We start from the raw sequence: 22,520 nt of genomic DNA, 5'->3' as shown, positions 1-22,520 counted from the left end.
TCCTTTCCCGAGTTTCGCATGTGTTCTCTGTAGATGCAGAGTAGCAGCGACAACACTCATGCTTCAGGTGATGTATCTTCATCTGATTCCAACAACCCTAGGTCTTTAGCAGATGGTGAGGGATCAAGTAATCTTGAACAGGCACTACTGCAGGATGCTACTAACGTGACACTACGATCAGAGACCCTTTGAAAAAATTGTGCGCAATGCATTAATCGCAAACGGGGATGTAAAAAAACATCAAAAAAGGTGCAAAACATTTGTGATGGCGGATCCATCAAACACGGTTCAGATTTTAGTTGCATGTGTGATGCAGGGCACACGGTTAACCCGGTCGAACTGTTGGCGATGAGGCAGAACGACAGAAATGGGTAGCCATATCATTATGTGTGCGATATACGGCATACAGTTCGCTCTGATGAATTGTTTGCTATTAGGGAGTGCAACAGAAATGGTTAGCCAGATCAAGGTGTGTGTGATATATGGCATACAGTTCACTCGGACGAACTATTTTTGATTAGGGAACACAACAAAAACGGTTCAACTTAACAAGATGTGTGTGATACATGGCAAACAGACGACTCGGATGAACTGTTTACGATGAGAAATTACAACACAGACGGTTAATACAGTTAGTTCGTGTGCGATTCTGTGTGTACAAAAAACTTTGAAAAATGCAAACTAGTTGCTTGTGGTGGCTAGGAGTATCGCACATGATGCATCTGCGAGTACTCGTGTGCGATGATTAGTAAGTTACACATACGTTTCCTTATGTTAACACTTGTGTGATAAATAACATGTGGCACCGGATATGGTATTCGGGTTGTGTGTGTGCTCCACTTAGTCTTCCCGCGCTCCAGCGAATGCTTCTCGTGCTCCAGCGATTGCTTCCCGCACTCCACATGGGTGAATTGTAAAATCCACGCCTCTTCCCTCATCGGTTTCCCACTACCAGCTACTGGCTTGCTGCATATAACCTAGGCAGCAATGCACCACCGTGACACTCTGCGCAGATCTAGTCCTCACCCATCTACCATTAGTTATTCCAAGCATGCCAGGCAACAACCAAAGCTTCAACGTCGACGCCTACCTGCGTTACATCTTCAGCGAGGAGAACGAGCCGGAGCAGGTCGGGGAGCAAGAGCTTCATCGACCGGTGCAGGCACCATGGCCCATCGGCAGCGATATTGGCGTGACAGTCCTTGGGAGCATAATCGACATATTGCAGAGGGGGGGTGATGAGCACTTTGCCATCCACCGTGCAAAAGATCCAAAGCTGCTCGGCGGCATGATCGACGACCCACCCAAAGAGTCGCTGTCACCAGTGCTCATCGAGAGCCTAATGCCCCGCAAGGAATGGGCAGAGGACCTCTGTGATTCAGTTAAGACACAGGCAGCATGCGGCTTCATCATTGCCCGCAGCGGCCGTGTCAACCTTGATCCCGATGATGTGGTGGCCAGGCTCGAGCGTATCCTTGGCGGAGTTGACGTCCCTGACGAAGTAGAACATCGCCAACGTGATATCTTGAGGATGCAGGTGATGGACATAATTTTCTACCAGGCCAAAGACATGGAAATGGAGCGGTTCCGCGGAGTTGTCATGCGTGCGATTGCACGCTGTCAAGCTCTTCTAGAAGAGGCCCAGCAGCCCCAAGAGCCTCCCAGTGCCAACAGCTTCGTAGGCGGAGGTGGGTCGGGACACTTGGAGTGAACAGTCGCAAGGGTGCTATGCTGATCATGGAGTCTGAGAAGACCATCGTCGGAAGGCCGCCAACTCAGCCTTTTAGCCCATATTTTATTATAATTGTATGCATATGTGGGTCGTGAGTGTTTTGGGCCTTGCCGGATGTGGCATTTTAAATTATCCTGAATATGTAAGACAATTATTAAGAATTATTAACCGTTGCCATTGTAAATTTGCCTCAATGGCGAGCAAAGCACGCGCAGGGACGCCAGAGCGAAGCGCGTCGTGGCCGCCTCGATGGCGAGCAAAACACGCAGGCGGACGTGAGCAGAGCACACCGTGGCCTCCTCAATGGCGAGCAACCATGTGGTCAACCTTCTGCCATCAATAAATTTTGACCTTGTTTCTCGTCACATTGCAGATTACAATGCAATAAATAATTGCAAATCTGTTCACACCTATCAAACTAATATGTGTCCACACTTAGCACTGGGCTATAAAAACTACCCACTCGAAAATTACTTCACAGTTCCTCTCCTCATCACCCACAAAATAGGTCTTTCCTGTCAAGTCGTTCCACCGTGACCGGTAAGAGGAGTTTTGGGTGGACATATAACCAGGCAACAAATATCAGGGCCGCGGAAGCACTAGAGAGGTCCCGTCGTGAAGCCGCGGCAGAGATGTCCCGGCGTGCTGCGGAGCCCTCGAACAAGCTCTCACGGGCATGTGAGGGATCTCACAAGCGCATTCGCGGCATCGGCCATCGTGACGAGCCAGCGTTCCTGAAGTCCTTCGCCGGCGACGACTATATTCTCGCTGGCGTCACTACATAGCAGGAGCTGGTCGATGTCTTGGTGAAGCTGCTCAAGAATAGCGATGCCTCGGTTGACAAGGCAACCGGCCTCTTTGAGCAACTCATGGGTGACAATGCGAAGCTCCTCAAGGTGCTCGCCGAGAAGGAGGAGGAGGCCGCCGGCTAGAAGATGCTGCATGAGCAGAGCAGTGCCTCGGGGATGACGCTGACAGCAGTCGTCGAGGAACTGATGGGTGACTTGAGGAAGCTCTGGATCGAGCACGAGCAGGAGGTGGAGGAATCTGTGGCTGCTTTCAAGCAAAGTCGTGAGGAATTGAAGGAGCTGGAGGATGTCGTCACCCGGCGATCCATCGACGAGTAGAGACAGTAGCAACACAGATCGTTGTCTGCAATTTCCTTATTCTCTTGCCCCCGTGTCTTCCGGGCTTTGCCGCATGTGGCATTTAAATTATTCGGAATATGTAAGACAATTATTATCTGTGCCATTGTAAATTTGTCACCCTATTATCCGTTGCCATTTTTTTTGTGGTCGTATTGTCCGTTGCCCTATGTGGCAATTTAAATTAGGGTGGAATACGAGTTGAAAACACGAACAAAACAAATGCTGCCATGGGATCACAGGCAAACACCCTCCGTCCAGGTGCTTTAATTAACCCATTAATGGAGAAGTTGTGAGTGAGGCGGGCGGCGGCTGGTGCATGGAGGTCAAAGAGCTCGCTTCCCGGTGAGCATGGGCAGCCTTGCTGCTCGCACATGTCCCGTCGAGCCTGCGAGGTGGACAAGATGCACGAGCCCCGTCGGGCCTGTGCGGCGGACTGCTCGCACACGTCCCGTCAAGTCTATAGGTGGACTTCTCGCGCTCGTCCCGTCTAATCAAACAGTTACACGCATGCCACCAAGTATGGTTAAATTTCTACACAATTAATATAATACAACCGTTTGCGATATTAACGTGTCAGCTTTTTGTTTCAAAAAGGACTTCGTTGGCTACTAATGTGTGCCATGTCAATGAAACCATGCCAAGTTTCATGTTTTTTGGGTGAGTTTTTGATTTATTGGGATTTAAAAACCGAGATTCTCAATGTTTCAGGACGACGACAAGTTTGTAATTCATCCCCATTCCTTAAATGAGACCAAAACATGCACCCAATGACACATGTACGATTTCCCACCCATTTGGCTTCACTAGAGCATGTGCTTGTAGTTCAAATTTGAATGATGGACTACATTCAATGCGTAGAAAACTTAGTAATTAGTAATATATACAATGGCCAAACGAACCCTGAACAGTTTCAAATTTCAGCATGACACTCCTATTATTCTATGTTGCCTGTAGAAAACAAACTTCAAGGCGAGAAGAGGCAGCGATTATTGTTTCACCCACAAGAGGGGCATGTTTCCCTACCGGAACCACGAGGGTTGCGACAGGCTTCGGTTTGTAAGAGGCTTGTAGTATAGCTTCGTCCAAACTAGACAATTATATGTACCATGTAGTGACACCATGCCAAGTTTCATGATTTCCTGGTGAGTTTTGGATATATAGATATTTAAAAACCGAGATTCGCAATGTTTGTGGCCAAGCCAGGACAGCGAGACGGTTGAATTCGTTCCCATTCGTTCCAAGGGACCTATATATGCACCCCAAGGAAACATGTATGTTTTTCTAGCCATTTTGGTGCACTGGAGCATGTATTTGTAGTTCGGAGTTCGATTATGGACATTAAATGCCTATAAAACTCAATTAATGAATAAGAAAGGTCAAACGAACCCTGAATAATTTCAAAGTTCAGCGTGAACCTCCCGTTGTTCCATGTTGCGTGTAGAAGAAAATACGAGGCTAGAAGAGGGAGCGATTGTCGTTTGGCCCACAAGGGGACACGTTTCCCTATCAAAACCACGAGGGTTCTTGCGACAGGCTCCTATTTGTAAGAGGTTTGTAATAAAGCTTGGCCCAAATTGGCTATGTTTTTACCACGACATATATGTGCCATGACATGACACCATGCCACCTTTGATGACTTTCTGCTGAGTTTTGGATTTATGGGGATTAAAAAACCAAGATTCAAAATGTTCGAGGACGAGCCAGGACACCGGTACGGTTGTAATTCGTTCCCATTCCTGGCATGGGACCTAAACATGCACCCTAAGACACATGTATAATTTTTCTAGCCATTTTGGTGAACTGGAGCATGTATTTGTAGTTCAGATTTCAATTATGGACATTAAATGCCTAGGAAACTCAATAGTGTATAAAAAGGCCAAACGAACCCTGAATAAGTTTAAATTTCAGCACGGATATCATGTCGTTCCATGTTGCTTGTGGAAGAAAATACAAGGCGAAAAGAGGCAGTGATTACGTTTCGCCCACAAGGGGAACACATTTCCCTATGGGAACCACGAGGCTTCTTTGAGAGAAGCTCCGGTTTGTAAGAGGTTTGTAATAAAGCTTGGCCCAAATTGGACAATGTTTTTACCACAACATATATGTGCCATTGCGTGACACCATGCCGCCTTTGATGACTTTTTGGTGAGTTTAGGATTTACGGGGATTTAAAAACCAAGATTCCAAATGTTTGAGGACGAGCCAAGACACGGGTATGGTTGTAATTCATTCTCATTCCTGGCATGGGACCTAAACATGCACCCGAGGGCACATGTATAAATTTTCTAGCCATTTTGGTGAACTGGAGCATGTATTTGAAGTTCATATTTGAATTATGGACATTAAATGCCTAGGAAACTCAATTAGTGTATAAAAAGGCCAAACGAACCCTGAATAAGTTTAAATTTCAGCACGGATATCCTGTCGTTCCATGTTACCCGTAGAAGAAAATACAAGGTGAAAAGAGGCAGTGATTATGTTTCGCCCACAAGGGGGACATGTTTCCCTATCGGAACCATGAGGCTTCTTTGAGAGAAGCTCCGGTTTGTAAGAGGCTTGTAATAAAATTTGCGCCAAAATGGACGAAAAAATTCCTCGACATATATGTGCCATGTCGTGACACCATGCCAGGTTTCACGATTTTCAGGTCAGTTTTGGATTTATGCATATTTAAAAACCGAGATTCTTCTCACAAAATGTTTTCAAATAGCACACGGTTCACTCACGAAAGCCGTGTGCCTACTAGGTCGTGGCAGATACCTCCCCCACCCAGTTGCGCGCATGATCTGAGTCGTGCGTTCTGATTGGCCAGAACCCAAACCCCACGGATCGTACTTGTGCACCATTGGATGCTCCCAGATCGAACGACAACCCCGAGTCCTTTCGACATCACATGCAGTACATGGGTAAGCACTGTGCGCATGCGTCGTGCTAGCTCACGCTTCCTTCTCTACTAGGTTTTCTAAACAGGCTACGGTTTCTCACCACTGCTCTCATCGGTTTCCCGTCTCTTCTCCCATTGTTTTCCCGCTACCAGTGTCAGTGCTCCTTGAAGGCTAGCAGCGACACACCGGCTATGTAAATATCCCACACCGTTTCTAAAAGCACAAATGTGTGTGATAGGAGGGAGTAGGTCCCATAGGGTGACCAGCGTGAAACGCCTCAATGGAAAGGAGGAAATTCTTATCAGCAAGGGGCGGCTTCCCGTCCGCTAGCCTAGTCGAATAAAATGCGGAAGTTAAGCATGCTCGGGCTGGAGTACTCCAAGGATGGGTGACCTGGTGGGAAGTTGCATATCTCAAGCTTCATTTCAATTCCATGACACGATCATTATAGAGATATATTATATCTCTATGCTGACCTATCATGGCAATTATATAAACCTTGGGATCTTTGTTTTGCTAATTTGTAGACTATGATTTTATGGGTTATTTTTTGCTCTAAAAATAAAGAATGATTGACCTGACCTGTCATGGTGATTATATAAACCTACTATGTTTTTATGGGTTATTTTTTCTCTAAAAAATTAAAGAATGATTGACTTGACCTGTCATGGCGATTATATAAACATTTTTTGGGTTGCATGCAGGGTATAGGGGGCAGGGTGTTCTTCTTGAGCATGTCTCCCTTGTGCGACTTATAGATAAGCCACATATTTGTGGGATCCTCGAGGTATATATATTATCCTTTACCGACAATTAGGGGGGCACACAATCTATCTCTTTGACCCAAGAACGAGAAGGGTTTGACCATGATGGTTTCCTATTGATACTAGTAAGGTACACGTGCATTGCATGCAAGAGATTTGGTAACCAAATTATGAATAAATACTAAACTATAGCATGTAAGCTTTGAGTCATATATGCATGATGTAGATGTTCGTTTAATTCTTATAGTTCATCTCATCCAAAATAAATTAGTTTTATAAAAATCTGTTTTAAGATTCATGGAATTGTGCATTGTAAAGCATAAAGTAAAAACAAAAGGTGACAATTCATTTAGAAAGAAAAAGTTTGGGCAATTAAGATATGAAAGATTCTAGAGAACAAAGGAGAAGTGCTTGTGTTTTAAGGTTTGTGCATTATGCTTAAGTTCAGCCATGGAGTCTTCTAGATTGTACATGTGGCAGAATCTGGTGGAATGTAGATTATATCCAACGGCCAATAGTGCTCGGATTTTCCATCTCTATACCATCGGTTTGGCTTCATCCAACGACCAACTTTCAAAGTTATTCGCACACTATATAGGGGTATAGATATAGATGTGTCCCATGCTACACCAAATAATGTTTGAGCGCATACGTGGGACGACCCCCCCCCCTCCCCCGTCCGCCGCTGCCTCGAAGTTGGGAAACCGACATCGTATGTATTAAGTCAAGCTTAGAGTCGGGTACGGTGTTCGGTTTGTAATGTAGTTGATGGCCCATCGAAGTTGTGCATTCGGGATTTAAACACATCACACACCACCGTACCCATACATATTTTTGGGCCGCATGCAGTGTATACGTGGTCTTTTGGTCGACCACATCTCCCTTGTTCGGTTTTTTGTGACGACACGCATATCTATGGGATCCCCGAGTGTATATATATCATCCCTTTGACCGATAATGAGAGGTATGTGTTGGCCATGAATGGATTCCTCCTAGTTCGTGTTAGGGCCAGTCACCATCACATGTCGCTCAACAAATGCTCGAGCTCATGCGTTGTTAGGATTCCCTCCCACATGCTCGGATTGCTGGGTTCGACCTACATCATACCATGTGTACCTCGTCCTTAACTACCTTGCCTTCATGGTTGTTATCTGTATCGAGAGGTAGGCACCACATCTAAATTGTACATTATTCTATATTGAAAACACACATCACCCCTTCCCAACGTACATCATTTTGGGCCGCATGCAAGAGGTTCTGGTTTTGTGGTCCCTCTCGTGCGATTTTTATAATGGTTCAATCTATTGGCCCAAGCAGTTTATCAAAAACAATAGCTGCCATTTGACCAAATGGTAGATTCATTGGTCTGTCTTATGGTAGGTCATGGCGACATGCATGTATGACCAAAGTATTGATCATTACGTGCATCCACCCCGCTGACACCAAGTGGGAGGTGATGGGCCAAGCATCCGAGCTAGGTACAACATTATGTCATTATTGTGTTACGTGTAACAGAATATTATTGTGTTACCCTACTTGAACTGACGATTTCAGGCGGTTGTACTGATTAATTTTGAGCGGTTGAACTGATGGTTTCATTTCTGTTTAACAGATCGTCTTCTTTAGTTCAAATTTTTTTTTTGCAATTTTTTTATTGCAACGGGGCATGTAATATATCGTTGGAAAGCTCTTGACAACTATATTTTGAGTATATTAAACGTTTTTGCAAAATCATCATGGTTTAAGAGCAGTTTTGAAAAAACCGTTTTCTTCAAAACCAAAAACGTGAATCGTATTTCGGACTCAATTTTCAAACGGTTTGTCGGAATTGAGAAAATAAGATGGAGTTGGAAAGCTGGTGAAAATCCGCATCTTTCATATATCTATTGTTTTTTCTAATTTGATACGATTTAAAAGTAATTTGAAAAATAATGAAATTTTGGGCGAAATGTATTTTTGCGATTTTTTGCAAACGATTTGTCGGATTGATGCAAATGATACGGCGTTGGAAACCTGTGGAAAGTGCCCAACTTTTTTATATTGAAATGTTTTTCTAATTCCTTACGGTTTAAAAACGAATTCAAATACAGTCAAATTTGATTTGAAACATGATTTTTTTTAAAAGTTTGTTGAAATGGGCCAAATAATATATCGTTGGATAGCTATCGAAAATGCGAAACTTAGTTATGTTGAACGTTTTCTCAAATTCGCAACTGTTGAAGAGTAATTTGGATTATGGTGAGACTCATCGTGTTATTTTTTTGTCAGAAAAAACAGAGTACTTGTACTGATCTACGTGTGTGTTTGTACTGATGCATTCTTCGGAGAGTAATTTTGAGAGGTTCCCAAAAAAGTACTTGAACTTATGTGTGCATTGGTTTGTACTAAGTGTGTTTACACTAACTAGACTTTGCCTGTTTTGGGTAATATTTTTGCTCATGAGTTTTCAACGGTTTATTGTATCATTGCCCATGTACTTGCATGGTTTATACTCCCTCCATTCCAAAATATAGTGCGCCCGCGCTTCCCGAGGTCCAACTTTGACCATAAATTTAACCAACGAGACCAACTGCGGCGAGAGAAAAAATTATATAATTGAAAACTTCTTTCGAATACGAATTAACTGATATAATTTTTGCTCCCGCCGCAATCGGTCTTGGTAGTTAAATTTACGGTCAAAGTTGAAGCACGGGGATAGAGGAAGCACTACATTGTGGAATGGAGGGAGTATCATCGAACTGAATGATGTTTTTTCCAAAAAAATTATGTTTTCATTTTTCTTGAACTAAACATTTTTTACAATGATGTTCTGGACTTCTCTTATTTTACGACTTGTACTTTTCTCTTTTGAATTGCATGGGGTTTCTTTTTTCTTGAACTTTTACAAGTTGAATTTCTGTCATTTTTTTTATTCCGAACGGACCACCATTTTTAACTTGTACTGATTAATATTTTTAATTCAACCATTTTTTTCTTTATAGAACGGACGGATATATGTTTGGGAAAAAGAGTACTTGAACGGATGTATGTATGATTTTGTACTGAGCGTGTTTTCACATACTAAACTTACTCTGTATTTTTGGTATAAATTTCCTATTTTCTTTTGAAGTCAACATTGTTTTGCGACGATATTCTGGACTTTTCTTATTTTACCACTTGAACTTTTACCATTTTTGAATTTGGATGGTTTTTTTGTTTCAGCTTTTTTTCAAACTTATCTGGAACATCGTGTTGAACTTTTTTTCTGTACTTATATGCTAGTAATAGTAGGACGTTTCCCATACATTTTTTGTCAATTCGTGAACATCAACCAAAATAGGCCAGAGAGAGCAGTCAGTATAAAACCATACAGAAATTGAAGAAGCAACATAGTATATCCTGATACAAAGTTGGGCGGATGCTCTAGGATTTTTAGAACTGGTGAGGAAAACACATTGTATATCCTGATACAAAGTTGGGCGGATGCTCTAGGATTTTTAGAACTGGTGAGGAAAACACATTTAGAATCAACTCAGATTTTTAAAGAATTATAAACTGTAATAATAAATTTTATGTTATCATCGTCCTTGAACTTGTATGGTTTATATCGTTGAACTGAATGATATTTTTTCAAAAATATGTTTTGTGTGTTTATTTTTTCAACTCTTCTTTTGCAATGGTGTTTTGTCCTTCTCTCGTTTTGCAACTTGAACTTTTAACATATGAGTGGGTTTTTTGAATTTCCTGGATTTTTGCATTGAATCGTTGTTGAAACATGGGACATGTCATTATTTACACTTCACACTTCCGCATTTCTATTTATTAGAAACGGTTTTTTCTTTCTTGTTTTTAATTCAAGCTGACAATTGTTTCTTGTTCGAACTGATCATTTATTTTTTAATTCAAATTGATCATTGTTTTTAATTTGATCTGATCATTGTTTTTAATGCAAAAACCAATTTTTTAATTCAAACTGATCATTATCTTTAAAGATTGCAAATTATAAGGTAGACTTCTCTAACCTTTTGGCTGGTGAACTTTCTTCTATCTATCATAAGAACTGATACAACAGATTCGTTTGAATTGTTGCTCACAAAAAAGGGCTACTCTTGCTTTACTTAGTATTACGAAAAGTACTACAAAGATTACTATAAGATTTGTGAACTCAAGGCCGTACATAAGTTGTACTGATCCACATGGGAAGATTTGATACCTACACTTTATGGAATCATACAAGATACCATTTTTTTCATCTTTTCTATGCCATAACTACACATCACCAAGTCTAGCAGTGCCACCTCTCGACATAGTCTCCTTTGCGCTAGTTACCAGTCTTGTTCCTTGGCGAAGCCTCAATCCCTATAAGATCAAAAGGGAAGGCATGAGAGAAAGATAAATGGAACACTACTTGTGCAGTTTGATACTTTTTTGGCATCCTGTAGTGGTTATAATCCTCTAGTTACAAACATTTCGATAAAAAAATCGTGTATTTTGCTACAGATTACATTACTTGAGAATTTTTGTCTGTTTTCAACTTTAGGTCATGGAGAACCAGTAAGTTCTACTACTGGTGTAGGCCAAGTTCGAGGACTTTGCTGGCGACAAACTATGACAGTTATCCAGCGGCACCAATAACCTGAAATGTTTTTTCCTAAAGAATATCATGCATCATGATTCAGAAGACATACAGTAGCTACACACAGACATACAATAGATTTTTGTAGCAACACATGCACCAAACTTACAGAATTTTTCTTCAACTTATTTTAGGTGATTGCATCAGTACTAGTATGATTGGAAAAAAATTGTTCATATTTGTAGCAACACACACACGAAACTACAGAATTTTATGGAAATGCACTAGTTCTGATTTTTTAAACTCCTCCAATGGTAGCACATGAACTGACCCAGGACACCAACAACGGCCCTATTTTTGAACTTTTTGGTTTTGCTTGAACTTTTCCTTTTCTTTTTCTAGAACTTCACAAAATATGATAAATGTACTTTCCGTACATTTTTCTTTGTAAATATTCCCTTTTACTGTGCACGGACTATTTGATTTAATTTTCATAAGGGAACTTCTCGCGCGAACGCACATGAAAAAAAAGGGCAACCTGGTGCATGTAGCTCCCGCTTGCGCAGGGTCCAGGGAAGGGTCCGACCACTTTGGGTCTATAGTACGCAGCCTTTCCCTACATTTCTGTAAGAGGCTGTTTCCAGGACTTGAACCCATGACCTCATGGTCACAAGGCAGCAGCTTTACCACTGCGCGAACACACATGAACTGATTATAATTTATCTCAAGCACCACAGAGGAACCAAAATGAAATTCTTTCTTATTTTAGCTGAAAATAGAAACAACAAAAAATAAGCTTCTTTGGCTCATGCATTATTGCAAACACCTACTATGCAACACAGGTGTCATAGCCTAAATCGAAATACCGATGAAGAAGTCATCGAACCAACCATCTTGTCTAGGAGATGCAGGGGCGATGATGGGAGGAAAGAAGTTTACCTTGGCGGCGGCGCTATGTCACACCGGTCAGTGCAGCGAGCGGAAGGGGGAGGTACAATGGTGGAATGGGCTTTAGGCGCCGGCTGGATCTTGCTCATCCCGATGCGAGGAGGAAGGAGGAGGGTTGGGGCGGCGGGCCTCGTCGGCGGGTTTGGGCACGTCGTCGGGGAGGTGGTGGTCCTTCGCCAGTAGGCGCCGTGCCATGGCGACGCTGGTTGGGTCGGGTCCTGCAGGAAGAGACAACATGCAGATATAAGCAAAATGAACTACCAAAATTTCCCAACCAGTACTGCAGATACAAGTATTATAGTCCCAAAGGAACTACAAACTCTTTTTCTCTCTGAAACAAGCAAGATTCACACAAACATCCTACATTTCTAGCATCTGAAGTTACTTGTCATGAACTGATAGATTTACACAAGTAGACCAACCAATGGCGAAATCTACTAACTGTTTTTAATAGAATCAGTAATTTGGTACACGTTGGGGATTCATGCGTTTCGTCGTACTGAATTTAATAACCAAAATGCAGATTCATACAAAAAACATCCAAAAAGAAGTGAAAGCACCTAGGTGGAATAAAGTTGAAGCCGACAACCATGGACAGCTGGTCGCGACGAACTCAACCACCCTGATGCCATGGGGTTGGACTGAGGACGTCACACATGCGCCCTTGACGACGGCAAAGAGCGCGGGAGACTACAACTACCAACACTACAAAAACACATATCGACTCTGTAGCCAGAGACTACAACACACACACCCATTCCTGAATTGCAAATTTGCAAAACATATTTTCATACTACATCAAGGTGCTATCTCTGCACTTATAAACTTTATGGAAGGTGAAGTCACGATTTTTCTTTTTGAACTTTGTTTCTTTTTTTCTCCGAACTGATACAAACTTCCACCACGTACTTGTGTGATTTTATTTTTGAAAAACACAAGACAAGAGCTGTATTTACATCATCGATACATTTCCAACCATTTCATTGCTGGAAAGCAAGCAAACATCTTTGTCCTATTTATATAACCCAACCTTTTTTTGTAGAAGTGAATCACATAATAGAGAAAAAACTAGAAGCTGGTCATGAATAGTGTTATAAGTTTAGTGCACACATGAGAAGAAATAGAAAATACGAGTGGAGCAGCAACAGTACGGATATGTAAGAGTTCTAGAATTTCATAAAAATGAAGTAGCTTGATCTGGCTAGTACTACCATAACTAGATACATGTAAAAGTTAAGTGACAACAAGTTCAAAAGAAATTTGGAAAATGAAACTGAATTGATGGGCTTACTTCATGCATTAAATTGTACATCATAGCATCTTGTCTGGACGTACACGAAGGAGCCGGCGGGCTGCACGTCGAGCCACGCTGTGCAGAGAATTGATGTCGAATGATTCAGTCTCGGCGGGCTTGGAGCATGCCATTGCTGCAATCAGAATTTTTCACCATTGATTTCTGAACAATAGGTACAATAATCACCAAAAGTTGGACTAAAGCTCTAGGAATTTTAGCTCAAAGAACAAACACGTTTAAGTTTTAAGGTGAAACATAGTTTAAACGTTTGATTTTCTGCATAAGGAAAATCATAGAAGCAACATAGTTCGACTACTGAATGTTTTGGGTTCTTTTATGTACCCTTTGTTATCTTTTTGTGAACTCCAAATCACAATTACAATCACAATACACACATGTACTACACAACAATATGCATTTGTACTGTCCATAACAACGAATTAACCCAAACCAACTAATTTATTAAGGCAACAATTTTTAAACTTGGTTTGAGCTTTGTTTCTTCCCATTTTTGAACTTGTGCAGCATGTATACCTGAACTTGTGACAGATAGTTTTTCTTTTGCTTTTTATAAGATGAACTAAAAAAACATAAAATGGTGAAGTGAAATGTTTTGAACCTCCAGGGAGCCTCTCGACGAACTGGAGTTCGTGTATACCAGGAGGAGGAGGAGCAGGAGAAGCTGATGGCGCATCTCGAAGTACATATAAAGCCCATTAAAGAAAGAATCAGCTTTTTTGGTGACCTAAACTGATGCATAGCAGCACAAGTGCAGAATTCTTCGTAGGCATAAGAACAAATACGTAGAGTGCACATATAATAGTTCATGATTTCATCAATACTTAAGGTTTATGAACTGAAAAGAACGCAAAAGGTGAACTGAAAATCAAATAGAAGTTGTATTCAATATAAGGGCAAAAGAACCACACAATGATATTAATCCTCTCCCATCTTATTTATCTTGTGTAGTTCTCGCTATACTAATGGAATGAGGTGTTGAGCAGTAACTAAAATCATCAAATAGACAACCCACTCAAGCGTCCTCCATGAACAGAATTAGGATATTACTATTACAACCAAACAAAAATCAATCCTACAGCACACATAAACCGTGATGTCAGGAGCTACAACAAATCAGAATGCACAATGGACTTCCCCTGCCTATCTAACATTTTTGTTGCATTATCTCTTCTCGGTCTTACTATCAGTTCTACACCTCAAGATAAGTCAGGCAACTCCAAGCTTGCTTTCGCAACATTGGATTAGACACGTATGTTTAGTGCTAATTAATTACCTGATGATTTGAGCAGCTGATGGTTGAGGCTTTGATTTCTTTTTCTTGCACGATAGTGGGTTTGGGCCCTGCAGAAGGAATATCAAATGTTAATGGTGCCCACTATATCATAACAAGCAAATATAGCCGTGCTCATGCATATGACGAATATCTGAAAAACAGTAGACGAAGATACAACCTTTGCTCTGTTCGTCAAGCAATTACAGCTAGTGGTCCGCAAGCAATTTCAGAACACCATGCAATTTCAGCTAGTGAAACATGTGATGAAGAACTGAACTCAAAAAACAAGATTTTTGGAGATGGAAGAAGGCGTCGGACGTCGGGTGAACCTGCTACCCCTACTCCTGCAGACTGACGGCTCCAGTGAAGTGGAGCTGATGGAGGCGGGGTTCAAGAGCAGCGGCTGGGTGCACCGGGGTTTGGCCGCTGTAGGGGGATATGCTACCCCTACTCATGCGGACTGGCGGCTCCGGTGAAGTGGAGCTGATGGAGGCGGGGTTCATGAGCAGCGGCTGGGAGCGCCAAGATTTGGCTCTATAAAGATGAAGTGCACATCACATTAAAGGTGAACTAAAAATCTTCCTAGCAACCTCGTCCTATTCCATTACTCATAACATGATCTATAGAAAGACCTACATCCCAAATAAAATACATGCAGAGATGTAGTATAGCAACATACCAGAGGGCGGCCAATGCCACTAATGGTAGACGCTGAAGTAGTGGCACAGTCAGTGGAAGTCCCAGGTTATTTGTAGAAAAAGTTTGAGAGAAATATCACCGTAATTAGTCTCTGAAAGCTATCTTCAGAACTGTTCACAAGGATGCCAATGATGAACTGAATCATTTAGTTTTGTCTTCTCCCCTCATATCAGAATCAAGAGTAGCAACAATTCAATTAAAAAAATGATAGTTCATGAATTTGTGCTAACCAAGAAAACCCATCAACACATGGAATGCCTCGGTGAACTGCACTCACTCAGTCCCCAAAATCAAAAAGAAATTACAGAGGCGAGAGAAAACAAGAGAAAAGCATCTGACCCCTGCGTTGTTTAACGGCAACATTGGTGAAGCTGCTATTGTCGAAGGGGATCAAGCCCGTCAGTTCAATCAGTCTATGGACGGTCGGAAACGGGCTTGAAGCAGGACGGAGGCGACCACACGCGGGGGAGGCCACGGTCCCTATGTGAAGCGACGAGGTCGAATCTGTGACCTGCAGCCGCGGGAGGCCGCGACCTGCAGCCGAGGGAGGGTGAGACATGTAGCGGGAGGGTGCGTTGCGGTGGGAGGTCGGGCGGGGCGGCGCTACGCGGTGGGAGGCCGGGCGACGCGGAGGAAGGCCGAGCGGGGCGGCGCCGCGCGATGGAAGGCCGGGCGGGGCGGCGCGGCGCGGTGGGAGGCCGGGCGGGGCGGGGCAGCGCGGCGCGGTGGGAGGCTGGGTGGGGCGGCGCGGTGGAAGGTCGGGCGAGATGGGGGCGGCGCCGTGCAAGGTCGGGCAGGCGTCGCGGCGCGGTGCGGTGGGAGGATAAGGTCGAGAGGTTGGGGATGACGTGCTCGGGACAATTTTTTGTTTTAAGCTTGGGCCGTCGTTCGACATTTGCGGATCGCTCGTCTATATAGGGCGCAGGGTAACAGAATATTATTCTGTTACCGTAACAGAATAGTCCAGCCCTATATCTATATCTATATCTATATCTATATCTATATCTATACCTACTAATAAAGCAAGGTGATATTCTTAGTTTCGTCCCGTTTAGATATTTTTTTGACGTGCCGTAGATGATTTTTTTGATAGGCGAGGTGGTACTAATTGATATTGTGTCAATTTTTCTTACAGTGCGAGGTGGCCCAATAAACCTTTGGTACTACGCCGCCCGTGCGCTGTGGCCCAATAAGTTAAGTCCAGCCCACCTATCCTGTTTGAGGCAAAAATAAATGCTGGTGACAGGAGTCGAACTCAAAACCAAAGGCTGATCACATTACGTGCGCTACCAACTGAGCTACCATCTACTATCCGTACAAACATAGGTTGATCCACATCTTAAATAGTCGCACCTCGCTCCCTCACATTCAATCTATCCAATTTATATACTTTTCTAGATTTTTGGGTATCAGGAAGCGGTGACTCAGAGATCATTGTGGCAGGAAAAAGAGGAAGGAAAGCTAGACTAATTAACCTTCTGTATATCTTGTGTTTCAGGTAACAAGAAAAAAATAAAGAAGGAAATAGAGTCTATGGTGTAGGTTGCGGACGCAGCTGGAGGTGTCGGTGGACAACACGAACCTCTCACCGTCAGGAAGAAGCCAGCTGGAGGTGTCGATGGAAATTCCCAGCGGCCACATGGCTTATTTCTTCAAATGCTTGCTGACTTGGGTTCAGATCAGCCTAATAATACTTTGACGAAGTTCAATCTGTAGCCAGCAATGCTGGCGGGAATTATTCCTGCTCCTGGCCGGCCATATTAGCCAAAAGGGATTATGATAACTGTTTCAGATTTGAGTGGATTTTTATGTCACTGAAAAAAGTTGGGAGACTATCTTGGGCAGGCTGCTTTAGTCCCTGATTCGTCCATCTACTATGCATAAACCTGAGGGTAATCATCCCATTTGCAATCCTCAAGTGGGAACCCATGCAAAAAAAGTAAAAAATCTCCTCCCATTTGCAATCCTCAAGTGGGAACCCATGCAAAAAAAAAAATCCTCAAGTTGGAATCCCGTTCTGTAATCATTGATTGACTTGTGGTGCTCTAATTTCATTCACATTATTAGCTCTATCTCCTACAGAAAAGTCTTGGCCATGCCATTTAGTTAGGGGAATATATTGTTGCACAATGAATTAGTTCCAGGTTTATACCGTTTCAACATTACAAAGTTGACTACTGCTATCCTATGAAACCAGAATTTGTGTTTATGTGTGCTAAAAGAAGAGAAAAACTTGCAGAGTTTTACTGTAAAGTCTGTACTTGACTACATGTAATGCTACACTGACAAACCTTATTCTGATGTGGGAAAGTAACACATACTATGCCATGGTGCATTTTAAAAGTTCTGCTATTGATAGTTGGTCATATATGCCTCTATGTGTTTTTTACCCCAACCTTTTTGGATTCATCCTAAACAAAATTCAAATATGTCTCATCGTTTAAATGATACTACTTTGCATCCAACAATCCTTACTGAGTCATTTGAGAATGGAGAAAGTGCTTCTCGTTTTGTGGATGGAATTGAAGGGAAATGCTCGGAACATATGCATTATCGAAGATGCTTCTGGTATGCATGTTTTTCTATGGCTTTCCTATTTTATTGTCACCAACGATTGTTGTCCCGTGGTATAGTTCCTCGACCCGACCAACCATGGTTCATAGTAACTGTCGTTTTCTCCCGTTGCAACGCACGGACATTTGTGCTAGTATATATATATATATATATATACCCAAGGGTGATTTTGGGTTTGCGAGGCAGGTGGCACAAAGTTATGCATTATGTATTTAAAGTTTTAAACATCCCCAATATTCCTACATATATTCGGCCACTTCCAGGTGGTTCTTGACTTCTGGCCCCTCTCATCGATCTTCGACGACGTGCCTAACAGTGGGCCCGCGCAGTCAAAGTTGTGCATTGGAATTTTGAACATCATATACCACCCTTTTCACTCATATATATTTGGGCCACATGCTGGTGTGGCTGTCTTCTGACCATCTCTAACGTTTTTTTGCTGCAAAGACTCTGATGACGCTCAACGGACACGGGTATAATATCTTAACCGTGTGTGATACAAGTGCACTGTGAATCACCACGCCTGCGCAAGCGCGAGCAAAGGTGGAGGTACTGGCTCAACCGTGTGCAATGCAAGTGCGATGTAAAATCACCACGACCGTGCAAGCGCGAGCAAAGGGTGGAGGTACTGGCTTAACCGTGTGCGATGCAAGTGCGCTGTAAAACCACCACCTGTGCAAGCTAAAGGCGGGTAAGTTTATTTGGAAATTAGAACGAACCGTGTGCGATAGACCAGCTAGCTAGAAATATAAAAATAAACTACCCGCCTTGAGTGTTGCAAAAATCGGCGGTTTCGCGCCACTGTTCCTTATTATCATACACGCATATTGTTATTGGACCGTGCGCGATCTTGGGAACACCCGCCCTGCATCAATTCCTTTACTCAAATTTTAGTAGCCGTCGTACTTCAACCGTCGCCCACACTCCTCCAGCACCGACCTTATAGTAAAATTGCAGTAGCCGAGGCATTTGAACCGTCGCCCTCCCTCGTCCACCACCATCTCCACCCACCATTACTAAAAATTTCAGTAGCCGCGGTGTATCCTCAGACACCCCCTCCATAGTCCCCCACCCGCCCTCCTCCCCCCTTGAAACCTAGCTCGCGGCCACCGCCGGTGCCGCCGGCGCCATCGCCGACCCCTGTCGGTCTGCCCGTTCCTCCTAGCTTAGATAATAAAGTTCAGGTTACCCAGCGATTCCCATACCGTCGCCGCACTCCCCTGAGTTTTTAGATGAGGCATGTAGTGTCCCTCCCTGCCAGATGCACATCCCCTGCTCCAGAATGTCGCAGCCTAAGCTCGACCACGTATCTCGGGGAGCCCGACCAGTGTTCGGCAAGAAGAGGTTTATCATGGCCTTGTCCGGCGGATGTTGGCGAGGTGGTCGTCGTTCCCCGACCTGTCGATCCCAAAGCAATATGTCATCGTGGAAGCCGACAAAGACATTGACTACGTTGCCATGCCGAAGGCTTCATGTCAGTGGGCTAGCGTATTACTGTATCTTGGGAAAGCTGGCTACGACATCAAGCTCATCCATGGTTACGGCTTCACGCGGGCCATGTCACACGTTAAGTGGCCCATCCCCAACCCCTCTGGTTCAACCGCCATCGATCTCTTCGATGGCCCTTCCGCTGATCTCCTCTGCCAAGTGGTTAAGGATTTGCGATCTTTATACGCCATCGATCCCATTTTGTCATTTCTGAAGGACACGTTCTATGGCGGCGGCTTGGGATCCTCAATTGCCAAGTTAAATCTCATCGATCACGACCACGACCACGAGGAGGGCATCCACGAAGGTTCTACCAAGGTGAAACAGCTCATCTGTCACATCAAAGAGCGCGCCATGGGTCTGTGCTCTTCCAAGTGGAAGGATCCCGTCCATGAAATGTGAGGCAACATTCTATCAGCAAATCTTACCTTTTCTAGCTTGCCAACCCGTACCCTTTGTTGTAGTAGCATTTGTCGTGCGGTGCTTTAACTTAGCTGTGTTTAATTATTTCAGTTATGCAAAAATGTATTGTCCAATAGGGCTATGTGATGTGTAAGTATGAATTGTTCACTTCAGTTTCACGAATGGCTATATTTGGTTGTTTATAGTGAGTAGATGCCTTGTTTATCTGTATTTGGTTGTTAGGTTGGTTGGAGTGAGCATTTTTTCAGTTATCGAGCAGATGCCTTGTTTATATGTATTTGGTTCTTAGTTTGATTGCAGTGAGCATTTGTGCAGTTAACAAGCTGATGCCTTGTTTATCTGTATTTGGTTGTTAGGTTGCTTTTTTTAGCATTTTTCCAGTTATCAAGTAGATGCCTTATTTATCGGTATATGCTTGTTACGTTGGTTGCAGTGAGCATTTGTCCAGTTTTCAAGCATATGCCCAGTTTATCTGTATTTGCTTGTTAGGTTGGTTGCAGTGAGACTCTGTCCAGTTTTCAATGGCTATATTTGGCTGTTATACAGGTCATTTATGGCTTGTTTATTTCATTCATTCACAATGTGTTGTTCATCATGTGCAAGTCGGCACTGTGCCGCTCAACTACATCAATACCAGTTTGAACGGCTATATTTGGTTCCAATTATTCCTGGTGTAGTTAACACCTACCCTTTATTTCAGTTTTACACATTTATCCAGTGTGATGTTGAAGCATTACCTACGTTCTATTCATTTTCAACAATACCAGTTCGAATTGCAATATTTGATGGCTGTTAAGCCTGCTGTCGGTAACATTGCCTTCTATTTATATCTGCTTTAACAGAGTGCTGAAACCAACACATTCAAGCTATCATTTGGAGATGTTGTTGTTTACCTTTGCTATATTTGTTTGATGTTAAGGTTGTTGTACTTATCATGCATTTCCACTACTTATGCAGGACAACAATGGGAGTGGCCACCATTTTTCGCCGAGGTTAGCTTCATCCCTCGGCTTGTACTCCCCCCGTCGTTCCATTCTATAGTGCATATAGAGCCAGGATTGGACACTTGTTAGCTTCTAATATTGACTTGTTGCTTGTAGGTACATATGCCCTTGGCAAGGATCCACACATCCACCCTTTTGCGTATGGGGCAATGAGATATTCATGAACAAGCATCAAGTGAGGAAACTGATAAGGATTATTAGCAAAAAGATACGAATGATGGCAAGAAAATTATTTGTTTATGCTCTATCCAACACAACAGTGAGTTGTAGGATGGTAACTGCAAACTCTGCAGCCTTCTCTTTTTACTGCCCATAATGAGTCATAGACAACAATATCTGAATCTTTTTCGTTTATAGTGGTTCCCGAAGCAGTTCACTCAAGATTACCTCACAAAGTACATGATTGGTGGACACACAATGAAGGTTAAAGTATTTCATCTAGACTACAATGAGCATCGAGAAGTCATAATGAAGACAGTGAAGGATGGACGGGCAGCCATCACAAGGGGTTGGCCTAGAGTCGTGCACGCATTACGCATGAAGGAGGGCACAATATGGGCATTCTGCTTCACCTTCTCCAGCAACCAGAATATCTTTTGCCTCTCTCTTTACAGTTTTTAGTACAAATGTGGTTCATCATTCTTTACTTGGTGCTTCTGTAGTTCTTCGGTATATGTGCCTGTGCATCAAATTATGCATTGCTGGTTGAACCTATATTTGTAATAAACATGGTTGGATATGAAATAAGTGATTGCCTACTTTCAAATTCAAAACATGTGATTTTTAAATTAGGGATTACACTACACACTGTTTGCGAAAGTGAAACGTCTGCGATAGACGTGGAGATCAGACACATTTCTAGGATCCACTACATGTGCGATCAATCTCCACTACACACATGACATCCTCTTGAAAACTGTTTGCGCTAGGCCATCTTGCGCAAATGTTTACCACATAAAAAATGTGTGTGAGCCCTTGCCACACAGTTTCTTCTACGTACTGTGTGATGCATTTAATAACACAAACGATAAAATTGTTAATATCGTGTGCAGTGGCAATGCTACCACAAACGATTTAACGAGGAAAATTGTGTGTGATGTACCTATGAACGGAAATGTTTTCCTTTGAGCGACTGTGTGGGATGTACATACGAACGGAAACGTTTAGCGGGGACTGACTGTGTGGGATGTACTTGCGACCAGAAATAATTTTGCCTGTATAATTGTATTTTTAGCTCTATTGTACGTATTACCATATTTGAGCACTCGTCGGTCGCACACGACCTCATTTTGCCAAGTGTGTGTGCCAGGAGGGCATATCCTCGATTGTTTCTTGGTCGTGTGGGAAGGACCCTCCCCTATTGCCATCACTCACTTGGCGACGGTTCCGAACGCCGTCATGGAAAGGGGTTAAAAACCGTTTGTATAGCACCAACACGTACAAGTGGGGATATAGTTGCAGCAATTACCCTTCCGGTCAGGACACGGAGGAACGCTCCAAGGAAACCCACACACCAGCCTAAAGGTGTATATGAAGTAATCGAGATTGATTTAAAGTCTTGGGCTCCATATAAACCAGATAAAGCACGCACGAGGTTCAGGAGTGTGTGGATTTGTTGGCAGGGCAAGGCTCAACATTAATCTGCCGGGGTTTCGTAAGGCTAACACAGAAACACGACGAAGGATAGTCCGGGAGATCATGGATCACTTCAA

The 22,520-nt window shown here is 43.0% G+C and overlaps 1 protein-coding gene across 1 annotated transcript; it reads right to left on the bottom strand.

Annotated features, from left to right (window-relative positions):
• Nucleotides 1-12,022: 12,022 nt before the first annotated feature.
• Nucleotides 12,023-16,214, bottom strand: LOC119350389 (wiskott-Aldrich syndrome protein homolog 1-like). The gene is made up of 5 exons (XM_037618244.1): nt 15,659-16,214; nt 14,621-14,688; nt 13,946-14,020; nt 13,324-13,459; nt 12,023-12,250 (listed from the first exon to the last, which is right to left on the bottom strand). The coding sequence occupies exons 1-4, from the start codon at nt 16,212-16,214 to the stop codon at nt 13,325-13,327; spliced, it is 834 nt and encodes a 277-aa protein (XP_037474141.1). The 3' UTR covers nt 12,023-12,250; nt 13,324.
• Between the last annotated feature and the right edge of the window lie 6,306 nt (nt 16,215-22,520).

The sequence above is a fragment of the Triticum dicoccoides genome, chromosome 1B, assembly GCF_002162155.2.
Source record: "Triticum dicoccoides isolate Atlit2015 ecotype Zavitan chromosome 1B, WEW_v2.0, whole genome shotgun sequence".
Taxonomy (NCBI): Eukaryota; Viridiplantae; Streptophyta; class Magnoliopsida; order Poales; family Poaceae; genus Triticum; species Triticum dicoccoides.
Note: the sequence above shows the minus strand (reverse complement) of the source record. Positions and strands in the feature narration are given on the sequence as shown.